This window comes from Lutra lutra, chromosome 16 (genome assembly GCF_902655055.1).
Source record: "Lutra lutra chromosome 16, mLutLut1.2, whole genome shotgun sequence".
In the NCBI taxonomy this organism is placed as follows: Eukaryota; Metazoa; Chordata; class Mammalia; order Carnivora; family Mustelidae; genus Lutra; species Lutra lutra.
The window spans coordinates 42,684,348-42,703,594 of NC_062293.1; the positions used below are offsets into that span (position 1 = coordinate 42,684,348).

The following is a 19,247-nucleotide window of genomic DNA, read 5'->3' on the forward strand; positions in this document are numbered from 1 at the left end:
TCCCACAGTCATCACACCTGCACATTAGCCTTGAGGGAGCTGAGACAGACGATGCGCTGGCGACTTTGGGACAGCAACAAACCATCTGTGAGGGCAAAAAGCGATCAGAGAAGAACACTGGGAAAACAAAAGGTAAAACTAGGAGACAGGAGAGACAGGCAAGCAGATGAATAAACTATCACCAAAACTCGTGAGTTGGGGTTATTTTCTCTCAGTATATTCCCTCCTCCCCATCCCCAGCTACACTGATATTAAATTAAGAAGGCCACCTGGGGCATGGGGGAAAGAGAGGGTCTAGTCCTTTCGGTATCAACTGCCCCCCAACCAGGAACCTTTCAGTATGAGTTCAGTGCTCATCTGTGCCATATCAGAGTTTGCTGTGAAGCTTCGAAGAGGCAGCTGATCCTCATCACGGTGGTACAGGAAATGCAGCAGCTTCAGCGTCCAATTCAGGTGCCTAGAGCAGAGCCAGACTTTGACTCAGAAATATGTGGAATATCGTTCTTACTCCCTTTCCCCCACAGACAAGCTCAGTGCAGCAGAGCTACTAGGTGGGTTACTGAGACCCCAGCATAGAGTTCAAACCATCTCTTTCCACACTCTGTGTCAGCAGAGATCTCACCTCTTTTGACTATTCATTGACAGCACCACACTTGTGATCTCCATTTTCACCTTGACCTGATCTGGCAGCTGCTGGAGGAGGTACAGGCCAGGCAGAGCTGGCTCAGCCAAGTTCTCTGTCACCTCTGAAAACATGAATGAATAACACAAGAGCCATCAATCCTTAGCATACTCAAGTCTCACAAAATGCCCTGTCCTCTTTGGCCAAATCTTCCCACAAAAGTAGAGTAACCAAATGCCCAATCCTAGGCCACAAGGCAAATATCTCAGAGATTTAGGTACCTACTGTACTTCCTTCCCTGGAGTTTAGAAAAACAGTATGGGGAGCAGGCTGATACAATGTAAAGAATATGGACTTTAGGGGCACCTGGGTGGCTCAGTGGGTTAAGCCTCTGCCATCAGCTCAGGTCATGATCCCAGAGTCCTGGGATCGAGCTCCCCATCGGGCTCTCTGCTCAGCAGGCAGCCTGCTTCCCCCTCTCTCTCTCTGACTCCTCTCTGCCTACTTGTGATCTCGTCAAATAAATAAATAAAATCTTAAAAAAAAAAAAGAATATGGGCTTTGGGGCAAAATAACTTATACTGCATTTTTACTAATGACTAGCTCTATGACCTCAGTCAAGTCACCTATCTGGTCTTCTTGCTTCAGTTTCCTCATTTGTGAAATGCTGAGAATTTAGAGAGACAATACAAAAAACTCGTACTACAAGTCTAATTTTTAATAATTACCCACTAAATGTTAGTTCTTTCACTCACAAGTAAATATCCTATCTCCTTTAGCTATCCTCAGTGTCAAAAGTCATGCTGAATAACAAAGCACACCTAATGAGTAGTGAGACCACTGTTTTTACATAATTCCAAAAAAATAAGAGAACAGCACACCCAAGAAGCTAACTGACCAGGGCTTTACCTGAACAAGGAACAGGTTTGGGTGCCAGGCTTGGGCCCTGGCGTAGCAGCTGACTATGAAAAAGGCCCTCATGCAGTTCAGCATGGAGTGTCCACATATCCACAGTGATCGCCTTCAGTTGCCGACTGCTGATGCCCACCTCTAGACACAGCTTTAGGGCCAGTGAGAGCTCCGCTAGGCAGGTGTCCTCCTGTAGGGAGGATAAGCCTCTAAGGTGTTAAGATGTAGGGAGTCAGGAAGTTCTGGGTCCAAATGCAGTGGTCTAGAACACCACCTTGAGAGAACTCCTCATAAGAACACAGAACCTAGGGGCGCCTGGGTGGCTCAGTGGGTTAAAGCCTCTGCCTTCGGCTCAGGTCATGAGCCCAGGATCCTGGGATCAAGCCCCACATCAGGCTCTCTGCTCGGCAGGGAGCCTGCTTCCCCCTCCCTCTCTCTCTGCTTGCCTCTCTGCCTACTTGTGATCTCTGTCCGTCAAATAAATAAATAAAATCTAAAAAAAAAAAAAAAAAAAACTTATTAAAATAAAGAACACAGAACCTAGAATGTAAGCTCCTTCATATCCTACGCCCAGAAGGAAGCAAGGCATCTAAATGACCATGGCATACTCACCAACTGGCCACTCTTCAGAACTTTGCTGTTGATCTGATTTAGGCTCACCTCACATTTCAGCCTGGGAAAGGAAAAAAATTAAGAGCACTCGGCCCCTTTCTCACCACTTAACTTCAGTCAAGCTTTACTGGCTAAATGGAACAAGGCAAAGAAAAGTAACTAACTTTAACCTCTCCTCAAATTGTTATAGAATGAGAACCTGACACCTTTATAAAACCCAAACATCCAGCCATGCGGAAACTATAAGGCAAGAATGGGACTACCAGATCTTCTTTCACCCAGTGGTTACCTTTTCCCATCACTATCCAAAAGAAAGCTGCTTCCTCTGATCTGAATGTGCCACAAAGACTCAGAAGTAGCCACCTTGAGAACCATGATGTTTATAGACTCTACATGAATGGAGAAGAGCTAGAAAGAAGCAGCAAAGAATAACCATTAGCACCAAGGCACTGCCTTTCCCTTCCAGTAGAGAAAGAATAAGGGGCAGCTCTTGGTATTATATTCCCAAAACAGCAGAAAAATTCACCCATCACTCTACAGCCAGCTATCCCTACTACAGTCCGAGAAACTGGGAAAAGAATCTCACCTGACAGAAGATCCTCAGTAAGGATGGACTGAAGGACAGTTCCTTCTGATGCACCCCAGTGCTCTGGGAAAATGGGGCAAACAGGCCAGAAACCTTCTGTAGGTCCGTTCTGATACGCACTTCTCCAAAGCACAATGCCACATAGCGTCTGCCCAGAAGAGAGATCTCACTGCCATCAGGTACAGCCCTTTATGGCAGTCTTCTCCCCTCCCCAGTATTCACTCTCCAATCCTCCCTAAAAATGTAGCTCAAATCATGGAGAACAGCCTCATAGCAGTTATCAATATCTGTCTCACAAAATAATAGCCTCCAGGCTAACCAGGAGACATCAGCAAAGCCCCAGCCCCCTCCTTGTGCTGTGAAGCCCCTGCAGAATGTCAGTCTGCAAACCCCAATCCCAAAATATTCCCCAAGGGAAGAGTGAGGATATAGGGTACTCACGGCAGATCATGGCTAAGGAGTTTGCTGGAAATCCACAGGCTATCAATTTCCTAAAACAGTGTGGAAAATAGCTTTGTACACTAGCTGCAAGGTAAGCCATGAGCAGCTTGACAGCCAGGAAATTTTCTAATAAGAGGAGGAAGTCCTATAGCCCTTCCACTAAATATTCTCCACTCCATTTCCACCAACTTCTCTCCTCAGCACTATATCCTGCTCCTCACAATGACACTAGTTGAACTTGCTCAGTATTTCTCTTTTATGGACATGTTACTATTTCTCCTCTTAAATTAGAACAGTAAGTGCTTCTATTTCCTGTTATCTTTTCTCTGTGCTTAGTTCTGTATCTTTCTTATTGTACCCTGAACACTCTGTGCCTTATAAGCATTTTTAACTCAACAACTTGCATCAATCCCAGTGCTTCCAAACTCTAAAACCATCTTGGCAAAGAAGTGACAAGGCTGGGCTAACTAGGAAAGCCACCCAGGATTTTAGAGAAAAAAAAAAAAGAAATAATTAAAATTTAGCTGAGTCCACCCCACACACACCCAGGGAGTTCCCCAGGACTCACCACTGTTTGCTGGTGTTGCTGAAACTTAAGGCTGACATTCTGGATCCAAAAAAAGGAGCCAATCTTTAGCTCCGCCTGCAGCTTCCGCTGACACCACTTGGTGGCCAACCGGACCACAAACCACCTGCAGAAAAATCCCTGTGAGTTCCCAGGACCATCTCCCAATTTTGGCTTTCCTCACTCCTTCCTGGTCTTGCAAAAAGGTCATGTCCTAAAGCTGGATCTTCTGGGCAACTCTCCGGTCTCCCAAAACAACACTCTGTCACGTACACCCGGCCACAAAGATCAAAACCCTAGCCCTGGAGGGTCCCCTTCACCCAAATGAAATCAGACAAACTACAGTCCACCTCCTAAACTGGGGACAAAGAAAGCAATCTTTCCAATCCTTAGGAACCCCAGATGAAGAAGGAAGAGGCCCGACGGGGAGTCGAAATACAGGCAGCCGTGTCAGATGTGTCATCACACACTACCCCCACGGGGTCTCTGTCTCCGCCCTCCAGACAGGTGTCAGCGAGAAGGCACCGTGGGGTCACACCCGGCCGGCTCAAACGCCGCTCTTCCCTGGGCAGCCAGACCTGTTCCGTCTCCTAGGGCGAGGCTGCAGGTGTCCTCTGCTCTCGGTTAAGGGGCCATCAGCGGCGAATGGAGGCCACGAGGCCGGGCTCCCTTCTCTCTCTCTCTCACACACACACACACCTATTCAGCTTCCAGCCTCAGCATCCCCTCAGGCCTCGCCCGGTCCCTCAGTGTCCCCTACTCCCAGTTTCTCGGTGCCAGCTCGGGCCGCACGCCCCCGCTCAAGCCCGCCGCGCGCGCCCTCCGCGGCCCTACTCAGGTCCTCCCCCTCCGCCGCCCGCGCACCTTTTCCTACACCCCGCTTCCCCTCCCCGTCCGGCCCCGCGCGCCTTTCCAGCGCGCGCCCCCTCCTCAGTCTCTCTTCCTTCCCCAGCCCCCACCCGCTGTAGCCGGGATCCTCTCACCGGCCTAAGAAGAGGGCGCTGAGGGCAACCAACAGCAAGGCCAACAGCGCGGAGAAGAACAGGGGCATTCCGGCCCCGGCCCGGCCTGGCTCCGGCCCCCGCCCTGCCGGGGCCCCCCCACGCCGGCTCCGCTCTGCGCCGCCGCGGGCCGACCAGCCGCAAGCGCAGGAAAAGCCCTGGACTGGGAAGCGTTGGCGCGCGTGCACCCCGCCCCCCACAGCCCGCCAGCCAGCCAGCCAGCTGTCTCCCTGCCCCACTCCTCCCCGCGCCAGCGAGCCGGCTGGGCCGACCGGCTGCCTGCGCGAAGTACGGGCGTGGCTCCAAAGGAGCCGGGGCAAAGGGGTAGGGGGCGGACCTCGCGCCGACTGACACTCATGCCCCGCCCCTGACCCACCCTTCCGCACCCGGAAATGGGGAGCCTGAGGCTTGCAGGAGACCGGAGTCTGAGCCCGTCCCTGGCTGGCAACAGACTTGGCTGTCTCATTTTCATGGCAGACTTCCACTTTCAAAGCACTTTCCCAGGGTGGTTAGAGAGTCCGCTTTACCACTTCGGGTCCGAACTGAGGGTACGGCGGAAGTTATGCCCCTAGGTCACACGGAGTAACTGTCCTATCTTACTCAAGAGCCTTATCTGAGAATCACTGAGGAAACCAAGAACTAAAAGACATCAGTCGACATTCACACCTCATTCCAGCCACAGAGGAATGAGTTGTTCATTCATGTTACTGTTTGAATACTGTTCTAGTCAGTATGTACTGACCTACTGTGTGAGAAACGCAATTTTCTGGACCCTTCGCTGGACAAGTTTTCAGTCTCTACTGTGTATAGCACAATTTGGGCACTGAGCTGAGGGGATATGACAGAAATAGAGAATATTGTTCTTACTGCTCAATAAATAGTTTATTTTGGAAGCAAACATAATTGCAAGAAATAGATAATTCAGGATCAGCTTTATTTTGCCTGTGTCCATCTCTGTGAAATGAGGAAACTGGACAAAGATCCCTTCCAACTCTGATACAGTGATGCTAATACAATACAAGCTAAAACAAGTTCTGAGGATTTCAAAATAAGTACTTCATATCCCTTTACTCTTACATCCCAATCTCCATAAATGTTCTTCAAGATTTTACTTGGAAACTCTTTTCCACTCCTTCAGAAAAGGAACATTTCAATTTTCACATTGGGTTACCCACAGTTTTTACCCCTCCAACTGGTTTCCTTATCTAGTCCTCTTGTCAATCATTTCACATCTCCCCAAAGGTTCCACCATTTGTTTCAAATTCATACTTATCTCTCAAGCATTATAATCTGCAGCCTCTTAGCAAGGTCGGTTCTGTCTGTGAACCCTCAGGGAAGGCCCAGCAACTCCGTGAAAACTCTGTTCAAGACAAATTGGGGGTACCTTGCAACATACCTCTCTATTCATTTTCATTTTGTCCAATATGTTCCCTTTACCCAGCTGATTCCTATCACTCCTTTCTTCTTTCTCCCCAGACTATTTCCAGCCTACTCCCAGTATCACAATAACCTGAAATATTGATTTTATCGTTTGTCTACTTCTGGAGATCTCAAATGATCAATGCAACTGAAGTGGGAAGAGGGGAGAGAATGGAGATGGAGCTCAACTAGTTCACGGTTTCAACATACTGAAACAAGTCCTTGTGAAAGAGACCAAGCCTCTTAATGTCATGGGCTAAACCTGGCACAGACCCATTATGCCCAAATGTTTAACCTTAAGTCCGTAAAGGACAGGGGAACAATTGTTTCTAAAAATAAAAGGCCTGCTAGTCACTGAAATTCCAGCATATAGAAGACACTTCTGTTCACCACTACCATGCTCAAAAGACCTAAGAGCAAACTTTCTGGAACTGACCAGCAGACAGAAAGGAAGAAATGAGGTAAGCATAGGACAAAAGTTTTCTACCCCCCCTTTCAGAGAAAGCTATCCCTACATTTATCCATAAAAGAGCAATTATTATCCAAGAGTGAACATAACTATACTATAGTAAAAAGAATGTGAGCCAGACACAGTTGGATTCCTATCCTTATTTACTAGCTTTAGGTTACTTACTCAAGGGCAATTTAAGCACTTAAGTAAGGCAGTTATTCAACCTTCATGTTCTGCATTGGTAATACTGTAATACCTACCCTAGATCTATGAAGATTAAAGGAGGTGATCTATGAAGATTAAGGAGGTAAGAGCTATAATACAGTATCTAGTATTTAGCAGACAGCGAATATTAATTTTTCTTTTTTTTCTCAACTGCAGTTAACACATCCAGAGTAAAACATTTCACTATTTATTAAGCTGAATTCCTTGAGGGTCTTCAGCCATAATTAAAAATCTAGTAAAAGACGTGCTAGGAGAGAAGTGAAAATAGAGAAAAAGTTTGGATGCAAGTAAGGCTCTTAAAAGGGCCCACACCAAAGGCTCCCAACATCTCTAGAGTGATAGCAGTGACATGTGTCAGACTCAAGGATCAATCAGATTATGAAACAGCACACCTAATAAAGGACAACACTGGTGACTAATAATGAAATTCTTTATCATTTTGGAGAAAGAAAATAGGAGAAAAGTCACACATCAATAATCCATGATCCCAAGATTCTGATCAGTAAAAATTTCCCAACTAGGAGGGGTATCTCCCTCAGTTTCTGTTTTATCGATATTAATAAAAATATCTGCTCCTTCACCAGCAAGTCCTCAGAGCCTGGGAGAACAACGAATTCAAGTTGAAGGGCTGAAGCTTCCAAACACAGCCACTGTTTTCTGTCATGCATCTTCATCTCAGTGGTGACATGGCCACTGCCCAGGGAACCTGGGGCAGGGATCCCAGGGTGGAGCAGCAACAGATGTCATGAACACTGTGTGGTGACACTGGCTCACAGCTTCCAGACTCATAGCTCTGCATGATGAGCTTCTGCCTTTAACAACTCACTGGGTTTCATGAAGATGCCTTCCATGGCTTTCCAGTAGTTGTTCTGGCTCGGCTGGGCCATGCCATGTACCTCCTTTTGCCCACTAATGGGTCGGCCATATTGTTCTCCCGTGACAGAAAGCAGAACTTCAGTGGAAGAATGCTTGAACCGCACCTCACCATCCCTCACCCAGTAGGGCCCGTTACAGAGCACCGTCCAGTCATCTAGATAATCGCCTTCACCTTCCTCACCAAAAGCACTCACTTCCTGAAAGACACAAATGGTAGCAACATTAGCATAATTGACATAGAGGCTTAGAAGGAAAAAAGAAGCAATGCTAAGAAAAACAAGGCTACTGAAAAGTAAAAAATAAAAGGCTTTCCAGTGCTATTTAAAAAAAACTGTGGGAGGGGCACCTGGGTGTCTCAGTCGTTAAGCTGCTGCCTTCGGCTCAGGTCATGATCCCAGCGTCCTGGGATCGAGCCCTGCATTGGGCTCCCTGCTCAGTGGGGGACCTGCTTCTCCCTCTCCAGCTCCCCCTGCTTGTGTTCCCTCTCTCCGCTCTCTCTCTCTCTCTCTCTCTGTCAAATAAATAAATAAATAAAATCTAAAAACAAACAAAAAACCGCGGGGGAAAGTTTTTTAATAAAAATTTCAAAAATAAATGGTGAAAAAAGATTTAAAAAAAGATAAAAAGACACAAAGGAGATGAAATCAGTTGCCCTAGGATTATATTCCAAACACTTACTTTGCAAGTAATCCTGTATTTGCCTTACTCTTGTTATTTGACTTTAAATATTCCTGCCTCATTCCCTTAACTACATTTTAAGTGACATGGTGAGCCACAAAAATAGAAAGCGGGGGATGGGCTCTGGAGACTGGCAGACCTTGAATCTCCGCTCCATTCCATTCCTTCATGTGCAACTTCTTCATTTTCTCCTCTAAAAACTCATGACAGTATCACCTTACAAAATAATTGTGAGAACTAAATAAATAGCAGAGTTCCTCCCCTTCTCTTCTACTCCCACTCCCCTTAAGAACAAATACTCACAGTATTTTATTTATTTATTTCTATTATTATTTCTATTGCAATAAAAAATTAATGGGACACCAGCATGGCTCAGTCGATTAAGTGTCTGCCTTTGGCTCAGGTCATGATCCCAGGGTCCTAGGATCAATTTCCGAGTCAGGCTCCTTGCTCAGTGGGAAGTCTGCTTCTTCTCCCTCTGCCTGCCACTGCCCCTGCTTGTGTTCTCACTCTGACAAATAAACTAAAAAAAAAAAAAAAAAACTTAAAAAAAGGTAGAGGGGACCTGGGTGACTCAGTGGGTTAAAGCCTCTGCCTTCAGCTCAGGTCATGATCCCAGGATCCTAGGATCGAGCATCGCATTGGGCTCTCTGCTTGGCGAGGAGCCTGCTTCCCTTCCTCTCTCTCTGCCTGCCTCTCTGCCTACTTGTGATTTCTGTCAAATAAATAAATAAATAAATCTTTTAAAAAAAAAAAGGGTAGAAAGTCATTTTTTTTTTTTTAAGATTTTATTTATTTGTCAGAGAGAGAGGAGAGCGAGCGAGCACAGGCAGACAGAATGGCAGGCAGAGGCAGAGGGAGAAGCAGGCTCCCCGCCAAGCAAGGAGCCCAATGTGGGACTCGATCCCAGGACGCTGGGATCATGACCTGAGCCGAAGGCAGCTGCTTAACCCACTGAGCCACCCAGGCGTCCCTAGAAAGTCATTTTTAAAAAGTTACTGATTGGGGTGCCTGGGTGGCTCAGTGGGTTAAGCCTCTGCCTTCGGCTTGGGTCATGATCTCAGGGTCCTGGGATCGAGCCCCACATCAGGCTCTCTGCTCAGCGGGGAGCCTGCTTCCTCCTCTCCCTCTCTCTGCCTGCCTCTCTGCCTATTTGTGATCTCTGTCTGTCAAATAAATCAATAAAATCTTAAAAAAAAAAAAGTTACTGATTATTTCAGAAATATATAAATCCATCCTAAGCTATATAATTTCAGATGACTAATAGCAGTCATTTGGCAATAGTCTGTAAGACTAAAGGCAAAAGGAAATGTACATAATTAACAATTCTACTATACTTGTTTTTTTTTTTTTTAAAGATTTTATTTACTTATTTGTCAGAGAGAAAGAGCGAGCGCACAAGCAGGCAGAGTGGCAGGCGGAAGTGGAGAGAGAAGCAGGCCAAGCAAGGAGCCTGATGTGGAACTCGATCCCAGGACCTCGGGATCATGACCTGAGCCGAAGTCAGCCACCCAACCAACTTAGCCACCCAACCAATTTAGCCACCCAGGCGTCCCTACTTGTATTGTTTTGAGTGCAACTTTTTGTTGATCATCTATTTGTTTGTTGCTATGGACTTTTTTTTTTTTTTAAGTAGGCTCTATGCCTAGCATGGAGCCTAACGGGGGATTGAACTCATGACCCTGAGATCAAGACCTGAGCTGAGAACAAGAGTCAGACAACTGGGGCACCTGAATGGCTGTTGGTTAAGCGTCTGACTTGGGCGCCTGGGTAGTCAGTCAGTTAAGCGTCTGCCTTTGGCTCAGGCCATGATCCCAGGGTCCTGTGACTGAGCCCCATGGCAGGCTCTTTGCTCAGCTGGGAGCCTCCTTCTTCCTCTCCCTCTGCAGGCTGCTCCTCCTACTTGTGCGCTCTGTCAAATAAATAAATAAAATCTTTTTAAAAAAGCGTCTGGTTTCAGCTTGGGTCTTGATCTTGGGGTGCTGGTATCAAGCCCTGCATCAGGCTCCACGCTCAGCAGGGAGTCTGCTTCTCTCTCTTCCTCTGCCCTACAGCATGCTGTCTCTCTCTCAAATAAATTTCTTTTAAAAAAAGGGGAGGGCTGGGGCGCCTGGGTGGCTCAGTGAGTTAAGGCCTCTGCCTTCAGCTCAGGTCATGATCCCAGGGTCCTGGGATCGAGCCTCACATCAGGCTTTCTGCTCAGCAGGGAGCCTGCTTTCCTCTCTCTCTCTGCCTGCCTCTCTGCCTACTTGTGATCTCCGTCTGTCAAATAAATTAATTAAAAAAAAAAAAAAAGGGAGGGCACCTGGGTGGCTCAGTGGGTTAAGATCTCTGTCTGTCAAATAAATAAATAAATAAATAATATCTTTAAAAAAAAAAAAAGTCATTTAATCAACCAAGCCACCAGGCACCCCACAATTCTACCATACTTGTATATGGAACTGAACAAGTAAATGGATGACAGTAGTGGGAACCAGGTTATCTGTGTGTAAATTTACAAACAAGTAAAGGGAGGAGAATAGTATGGTCTAAATGGTAATGGATTATAGTTGGAGACATCAACAGGAACTCACGTTTAACATAATCAAGATATATTTATACATAAAAATATTTATAGGGGCGCCTGGGTGGCTCAGTGGGTTAAAGCCTCTGCCTTGGGCTCAGGTCATGATCCCAGGGTCCTGGGATCGAGCCGCGAATCGGGCTCTCTGCTCAGCAGGGAGCCTGCTTCCTCCTCTCTCTCTGCCTGCCTCTCTGCCTACTTGTGATCTCCGTCTGTCAAATAAATAAATAAAATCTTTAAAAAAAAATATTTATAGATAGGCCTACATATATATACACGTTTCTTTGCTCTGTCAGGTGAGAAGAATTAAAAGAGACAACACCCCAGTAGCAACAAAGCTCACGTAAGGGCTAAGATCATGGTTTCTAATATTATTCTTCAATAAAAGGAAACAGAACTCCTTGGAGAAATAGCTGATTCTAGGACTGGGGCAAGAAATATACAAGATGGGGCACCTGGGTGGCTCAGTTGTTAAGCGTCTGCCTTCAGCTCAGGTCATGATGCCAGGGTCCTGGGATCAAGTCCCACATCGCTCCTTGCTCAACCAGGAGCCTCCTTCTCCCTCTGCCTGCCACTCCCCCTGCTTGTGTCCTCTCTGCCTGACAAATAAATAAATATCTTACCAAAAAAAAAAAAAAGAAAGAAAGAAAGAAAGAAATATACAAGACGAGTCTGGAGTATCTTCAAGTGCCAAAAAGAAAAGGAAAGGTTAAAACACACACGTACACAAAAATGGGAGTATGTCAAATGGACACAGGAGACAAGTAAAAAACCTCCCAATGGCCAATGCTGGAACAATCTGAGCAACAAAATAAAGGCAGTGATATGTGATTATAACTCAAAGTATAAAATATTCATGAGTCCATACTGATACAAATGATTGCATATGTAAGTAAAGAAGAGACATATACCCATGCAGAAGAATTCCAAGTAACTTTTTTAGCTACTCTATCTAAAGGAAGGGGAGCATAACTCCCCATTCCTTAAGTGTGGGCTGTGCATAGTGACATCCTTCCAAAGTACAATACAGAAAGGAGTGGGGTGGAGAGATGAAAAGAATAACTTTTAAGGAGAAACATCACAAACACTATTTCAACAGTCATAAACCATGTAGATAGTGTGTACCTGTGACACAATGTGATAAAAATGGCACTTTACCCCTGTGGCCGTCCTCCTAAAAACCTTTCTTTTTTTTTTTTTTTTTTTTTAAAGATTTTATTTATTTGACAGACAGAGATCACAAGTAGACAGAGGCAGGCAGAGAGAGAGAGAGGAGGAAGCAGGCTCCCTGCCGAGCAGAGAGCCCGATGCGGGGCTCGATCCCAGGACCCTGGGACCATGACCTGAGCCGAAGGCAGAGGCTTTAACCCACTGAGCCACCCAGGCGCCCCTAAAAACCTTTCTAAGCCTGATCTAACTGTAACAAAAACACCAGACAAATCCCAATAGAGGAGCACCTTATCGTATACTTGACCAGCATTCCTCAAAACTGTCAAGGTAATCAAAAACAAGAATTTGGGGGAAAAAAAAAAGAAAAAGAAAAACAAAGAACAAAAAAACAAGAATTTGAGAAACTTCCACACCTCAGAGGAGCCTGAGGAGACATGACAACTAAATGTAATGGGTATCCTGGATGGGCAACTGGAACAGAAAAAGTACAGTATGTAAAAACTAACGATATCAAAATAAACTAGGACTTTAGTTGATAACAATGTATCTTTAACTGCTTTATAAACTATAGAAAATTTACCATACTAATATAAGATGCTAACAGGAAAAACTATGTGCAGAGTGGCAGCGGGAAGGAAGCCCTCATTAATGAGTTCATATCTCCCAAAAGCTCAAGGCTTTAAAAAAAATGGCACAATACCGGGGTGTCTGGCTGGCTCATGTAGAGCATGCAACTCTTGATCTGGGGCAGTGAGTTCAAGCCCCACACTGGGCACAGAGCTTACTTTAAAAAATAGTTAAAAAATAAAAATTAAGGGCGCCTGGGTGGCTCAGTAGGTTAAGCCTCTGCCTTACGGCTCAGGTCATGGTCTCAGGGTTCTGGGATCAAGGCCCACATCAGGCTCTCTGCTCAGCAAGGAGCCTGCTTCCTCCTCTCTTTTTGCTTCCCTTTCTGCCTACTTGTGATTTCTCTCTCTCTGTCAGGTAAATAAATAAAATCTTTTTTAAATAAATAAATTAATTAAAATTAAAATTAAAAAGTGGCATAATACTTAATTCACTTTCCTAATGTGGTTGGTTAGTTGAACTCATTTAAAACAATTTTTATTCGAACTTTGGACACAGTTGTTTTTTTTTTTTTATTTGAATATAGTTGACACACAATTGTTTTATCAGTTTCAGGTGTACAACATAGTCATTCAACAAGTCTATACATTATGCTACACTCACCTTAAGTGTGTAGCTACCACTGGTCACCATACAATGCTTTTACAATATCACGGATTATATTCTCTATGCTATACCTTTTATCCCTATGACTTAGTCATTCCATAACTGGAAGCCTGTTATCTTCCACTCCCTTTACCCATTCTGCCCATCTCTCCATCCCCTTCCTCTCTGACAACCATCAGTTTGTTCTCCACATTTATAGGTCTGATTCTACTTTTTGTTTGTTCATTTGTTTTCTGAGATGCCACATATAAAAGAAATCACATGGTATTTGTCTTTCTCCTATTTATTTTATTTAGCCTAATACCCTATAGGTCCATCCATATTGTTACAAATGACAAGATCTCATTCTTTTTATGGCTGAGTAATATTCTACTGTGTATATACGTATACACCGTATCTTCGTCACCCATGCATCCACTGACATACACTTGGTTTGCTTCCGTATCTCAGGTTTTGTAAATAATGCTGCCATAAACATAGGGGTGCACGTTTCTTTCCAAATTAGTGTTTTCATTTTCTTTAGTTAAACATACAATAACAGAATTACTTAATTATATGACATTTCTTTTTTTTTTTAAATTTTTTTAAAGATTTTATTCATTTATTTGACAGAGATCACAAGCAGGCAGAGAGGCAGGCAGAGAGAGAGGAGGAAGTAGGCTCCCCGCCAAGCAGAGAGCCGGATGCGGGGCTCGATCCCAGGACCCTGAGATCATGACCCGAGCCGAAGGCAGCGGCCTAACCCACTGAGCCACCCAGGTGCCCCAATTATATGACATTTCTATTTTTCATTTTTTGAGGAACCTCCATACTGTTTTCTTAAGTGGCTACACCAATCTAAATTCCCACCAACAGTGTATACGGGTTCCGTTTTCTCCACATCCTCACCAATACTTGTTATTTCTTGTTTTTTGATTATACGATTCTGTCAGGTATAAGGTGATACCTTACTATGGTTTTAATTCGCATTTCCCTGATGATTAATGATGTTGAGCTCTTTTCATGTGTCAACACTGGGTTTCTTTGCTGCAGAATTTATCAAGATGACTTATGATATGCCAATATATACCTATTCTGTCTTTTCTCATTTCTTGATTTCATCTAGATGTAAAGTCTCTATTTTGACCAGAAATAATTTCCTTCATACTTATGAGACAAAGCCAATTCTCCATGCCTGCACAAAAAAGAACATCTACACCCAGAAAAGAAAGGGCTAAGGACCAAGATATTAGACAACGCAACGAATGCACAGGGCACCAGTGATCCACAGGATGCCACCTCACCTGGTTTCCAGAAAGAGGTGAGGTGAAGTGGTGACTATGGAGGTTCCGGCCAGTGTTGACATGTGTCAGCCGGATGGGTTGGCCACATTTGATGGGGGTTCCCCTCTCACACACTGTAGCAGTCTTCCCCCGTATCCTCCAGTAACTATTGCTGTCGTCCACAGAGGTTACACCTGTCACTGACTGCTGCCCACTGCCTGTAGTCCAAAAAAAAAAAAAAAAAGAGAGAGAAAACGAGCTCAACCTAATCCCTCTTTCCTAAGGCCAATAATGGGCCCTGTATTATAAAACAGGTTTGGAAGAGTGGAGAGGAAACCCTATGGTTGTTATTTCTTCGTCTATAACATTTAAAAAATACATGAGAAATACTAAATATATTTATACAGTATTCTTGTCTGATAAATTATACTTATATGTACAACATCAGAAAACTCTAACAATTTGCATCAAAGGGCACTATTTAGTGAATGAACTTATGTTCATTTTTTTGAAACACAAATATGATGTACCTATATATAATAACCTGGGTAGCCCCTAGTATATGTCACATGATTGAAACATGTTTAATATTTTTAAATGTTTACTATGTATTACAATCAAAACTTTTGTCACATTTCACAATAAAAAGGAGACCAGATTTTGCTGTCAACTTTAATCTAAGCAATCACTGCAGCTCCCCAATGCCCTGTGAGTGATCAATCAATGTGTTATAAAAGTAATCGTAAGGGACGCCTGAGTGGCTCAGTTGGTTAAGCAGCTGCCTTCGGCTCAGGTCATGATCCCGGCGTCCTGGGATCGAGTCCCACATCGGGCTCCTTGCTTGGCAGGGAGCCTGCTTCTCCTTCTGCCTCTGCCTGCCACTCTGTCTGCCTGTGCTCACTCTCGCTTCTCTCTCTATGACAAATAAATAAATAAAATCTTTAAAAAATAATAATAATAAAAAATAAAAGTAATCATAAGTCCCCTAAATTTGGCTAATACTGCCTAAAGAGATAAAATTCTGGTTAAAAGGTACCAGATTAAACACACACCTACAGGCTTAAAAAGAAAAAAGAAAATATATAAATAGTAATTGCTAGCCAGCTATGTGTACTCAGCGCTTTTTTTTTTTTTTTAAAGATTTTATTTATTTGTCAGAGAGAGAGGGAGAGAGAGCAAGCACAGGCAGACAGAATGGCAGGCAGAGGCAGGGGGAGAAGCAGGCTCCTGCTGAGCAAGGAGCCCGATGCGGGACTTGATCCCAGGACGCTGGAATCATGACCTGAGCCGAAGGCAGCTGCCAAACCAACTGAGCCACCCAGGCGTCCCTACTCAGCGCTTTCTAAATGTCAGATACCAATCCATACCTTTTGCCTGAATATTCTTATTTGATACATGCATATACCCTAAGGTAGATATTATTATCATCCCCAATATACACTGGAGTCTCAGAAAGGCTGAATAATACACCCCAGGCCACACAGCACCAAGACACAGTGTTGGGGTTTGAACTTAGATGGCCCAACTCTAGAACTCACTCTTAACCACTCTACCACATGGCCTCCCAAGAAACTTTATTTTCTGTCAAGTTACATCAGAGACCACTCTCTCACATAAATTCCCAGGATATTCTCTTTCCTAGGCTATACTCAGTTCTTTAAAGGCACTCGAGACACTTTCCTAGTTACTCTCGCCTGTTCCTCCTGTCCCTGGCACGGCCTGACAGCCTCTTGATAACACTCACTCTTTACCACTTAACACCTTACACCCTTGCACCAGATATCTGGGTGAATGTTACAGCCAAACTACCAGCTTCTCTCTATTGCCTCACTCAGCTCACAATGACTCCGTAAGGTCTTTTAAAGAAAAAAAAAAAAAAAAAAAAGTGGGGCACTTGGGTGGCTCAGTGGTTAAAGCCTCTGCCTTCAGCTCAGGTCATGATCCCAGGGTCCTGGGATGGAGCCCCGGATCAGGCTCTCTGCTCAGCGGGGAGCCTGCTTCCTCCTCTCTCTCTCTCTGCCTGCCTCTCTGCCTACTTGTGATCTCTGCCTGTCAAATAAATAAACAAAATCTTAAAAAAAAAAAAAAGAAAGAAAGAAAGAAAGAGGGCGCCTGGGTGGCTCAGTGGGTTAAGCTTCTGCTTTCGGCTCAGGTCATGATCTCAGGGTCCTGGGATCGAGCCCCACATCGGGCTCTCTGCTCAGCAGGGAGCCTGCTTCCTCCTCTCTCTCTGCCTGCCGCTCTGCCTACTTGTGATCTGTATGTCAAAATAAATAAATAAATAATCTTAAAAAAAAAAAAAGAAAGAAAAGAAAGAGAGAGAAAAGGAAAGAAAAAGGCAAACAAGCCTCCCTTCTTACTTCTGATTTTTGCCGTCCAGCTCTCTTGGTCCTGGGTCATTGCCATACGTCACTAAAACATAGTCTATACTTTGTATCTTGTACTTTTTCCTGTTCTGTTCAACCCTTCACTTCCTCTCCCATCAATCAAGGTTGAGACAGGATGGACTGCCTTCAGGGTGGTATGGCTGTAGACTCCTCTCCCACTCTTAAACCTTGGGATTACCCAAAATTCTAGCCTTATCCATTCTTAAATACTTATCAGAGATCAGAACTAAGGCATTTATATGTGGTTCAACAGATTTTTCAAGTGATTCAAATTGACACCAGATTAAGAATCACAGTGCATCTTACACAATTCTCACTTATTCTCTCATCAGTACACCACCCCCACCCAATACGGAGACGTCGTACTTAACTCTACCCCAGGCTCAGCACAGACTGAATCTGATTCTTAAATCTGACTGCCCATTAGAGGCACCTGAAGAATTTTTCAAATCTACAGATTCCTATTATCAGGTCTTTATTCCTATTATCAGGCCTTTCTCCCACATTTGTAGAGCCAAACTAGGAATCTAGATTAAATTAAAAAGTGGGGAGCTGGACACATAGCAAGTGTTCACTGAATGGCTGCTAGGATTATAAAACATCCCAACAATGACTACTCAGTCCTTTCCTAGTCTAACTAGTCAGATATATTTTGAGAATCACGAACCACAGACTAGCCCCCATCCTCTCTTAACTGATAGCATCATCAGACATCCAATACAGAAATCTAGCAATGATCTTAGATGCATCTCACATCTCACTAACTGAACTTTTTTCTCTTTTTTGGTTGGTTCTGGTTTTCCTGTAACTTGGTGACTGGCTCACTATTATATCTCCTGTATCTAGATTACTATTAAGGATGTAATAACCGGGGGCGTCTGGGTGGCTCAGTGGGTTAAGCCGCTGCCTTCGGCTCAGGTCATGATCTCAGGGTCCTGGGATCGAGTCCCGCATCCGGCTCTCTGCTCAGCAGGGAGCCTGCTTCCCTCTCTCTCTCTGCCTGCCTCTCTGTCTACTCGTGATCTCTCTCTGTCAAATAAATAAATAAAATCTTAAAAAAAAAAGGATGTAATAACAGTTTATTAGATCTATACTGAATGAACCTACAAATAATTGCTAAATTATAAATGAACCCAAACCAAGCATTTTAATATCCTATGTTAAAAAGCCCTCTTAACGATTTCCTCTCCAATTTCAATGAGTGCTTTAAATTCTTTACAAGAAGGGTAAAGTTTGAATAAAAAGAGGCCAAAGGAAAATGGTTGAAGAGCAAGTGTAAGATGCAAAACAGCTAGAACAGAAAGATACAGTCAAAAAGTGAGGTCTTGGAACTCAAGACTTCAGAGATACAGCACCTACTGTAATTTTCTACATGTCTGTCTTTCCCGCACTGAATAGTGCCAGCCTGGAGTAGCTGAAAGCAGGCTTTGAAACTGGACAGATTTGGTTCGAACCCCGTCTCTGTCATTCACTAGCTTCAAGGCTCTGAGCATGCGACTTATCTGAGTTTGTTTCCTCATCTGTAAAATGAGGATAACAATCGTCTCTACCTCGTAGGAATGTTATTATAAGTCCAAAAAAGTGTACGTGTAATGTGCCCGATACACAGCTCACCCGACAGAAGCTGATATTTTGCCCACTTCTCCGATTCTCCGCCTCTAGACCTCAGGAACCTCCCCGGAACTCCCCTAACCTTCCCAGACCACACCCCTCAAATTTTCTCTTGGCCCCGCCCCCTCCAGAGCCTACCAGCCCCTTCCAACCCACCTAACCCGGGTGGCAGTACCTGACCCATAGCGCACGTCGTGTGAGTGCAGTCTCACGTTGTGGCGCGTATTGAGTAGCTTCACCACCGAGCCGCATGTAACGACAGCCAGATTGGACGCTCCCACAGCACTCCACAAACCCCCCAACAACAGTAGCGACACCACAACCATCCTAGCTGAAGCGCAGAGCCCCTAATCTTCGAAGAAAACTCGGCCCCTCCCCGGAACCGGAAGCTGCCGGCGGAACCACAGAGAGGAGGAAATGAGGAAGCCCTAATTTACTCTTTATGGTTCCTTTGGCTAGAGCGGCCCGAGGAAGCCGTGCGTCCGGACGCTTCCGATCCCCAAGTTCTGTTCCCAAGTCTCTCTGACCCTTACCTTCCTGAGCCGTTTCGGCCAGTTTTCGCGCCCTACTAAACGAAGCCCCGAGAGCCAGGTGGGAGAAGAGTGAAAGAAATGGCCCGCCCACTCCCAGTGACAG

The 19,247-nt window shown here is 44.7% G+C and overlaps 2 protein-coding genes across 9 annotated transcripts in view; both read right to left on the reverse strand.

Annotated features, from left to right (window-relative positions):
- Positions 1–4,896, reverse strand: part of BLTP2 (bridge-like lipid transfer protein family member 2) — a 36,677-nt gene extending 31,781 nt beyond the window's left edge. For 2 of the 8 annotated variants that reach the window (XM_047706776.1, XM_047706775.1), the window contains exons 1-10: positions 4,719–4,896; positions 3,739–3,862; positions 3,171–3,220; positions 2,730–2,877; positions 2,433–2,551; positions 2,144–2,204; positions 1,532–1,721; positions 623–746; positions 333–457; positions 18–85 (exon numbers count right to left, since the gene is read on the reverse strand). In XM_047706776.1, the coding sequence (XP_047562732.1) occupies positions 18–85; positions 333–457; positions 623–746; positions 1,532–1,721; positions 2,144–2,204; positions 2,433–2,551; positions 2,730–2,877; positions 3,171–3,220; positions 3,739–3,862; positions 4,719–4,786 (1,077 nt within the window). In that variant the 5' untranslated portion in view covers positions 4,787–4,896. Of the gene's footprint in view, positions 1–17; positions 86–332; positions 458–622; positions 747–1,531; positions 1,837–2,071; positions 2,205–2,432; positions 2,552–2,729; positions 2,878–3,170; positions 3,221–3,738; positions 3,863–4,718 lie in introns of those variants that run through there. The other 6 variants (XM_047706778.1, XM_047706777.1, XM_047706779.1 and 3 more) reach the window with 5 other exon arrangements.
- A 2,347-nt stretch (positions 4,897–7,243) lies between these two features.
- Positions 7,244–19,004, reverse strand: SDF2 (stromal cell derived factor 2). The gene is made up of 3 exons (XM_047706797.1): positions 18,787–19,004; positions 14,635–14,831; positions 7,244–7,904 (listed from the first exon to the last, which is right to left on the reverse strand). The coding sequence occupies exons 1-3, from the start codon at positions 18,935–18,937 to the stop codon at positions 7,617–7,619; spliced, it is 636 nt and encodes a 211-aa protein (XP_047562753.1). The 5' UTR covers positions 18,938–19,004; the 3' UTR covers positions 7,244–7,616.
- Positions 19,005–19,247: the final 243 nt, after the last annotated feature.

Excerpts from the sequence above, each read along its gene's own strand:
- SDF2 (XM_047706797.1), bottom strand. The coding sequence starts at position 18,937 with ATGGTTGTGGTGTCGCTACTGTTGTTGGGGGGTTTGTGGAGTGCTGTG. Across the intron at positions 14,832-18,786 it reads CGACGTGCGCTATGGGTCAG|GCAGTGGGCAGCAGTCAGTG; the intron begins GTACTGCCACCC and ends TTTGGACTACAG. Across the intron at positions 7,905-14,634 it reads CACCTCTTTCTGGAAACCAG|GAAGTGAGTGCTTTTGGTGA; the intron begins GTGAGGTGGCAT and ends TGTGTCTTTCAG.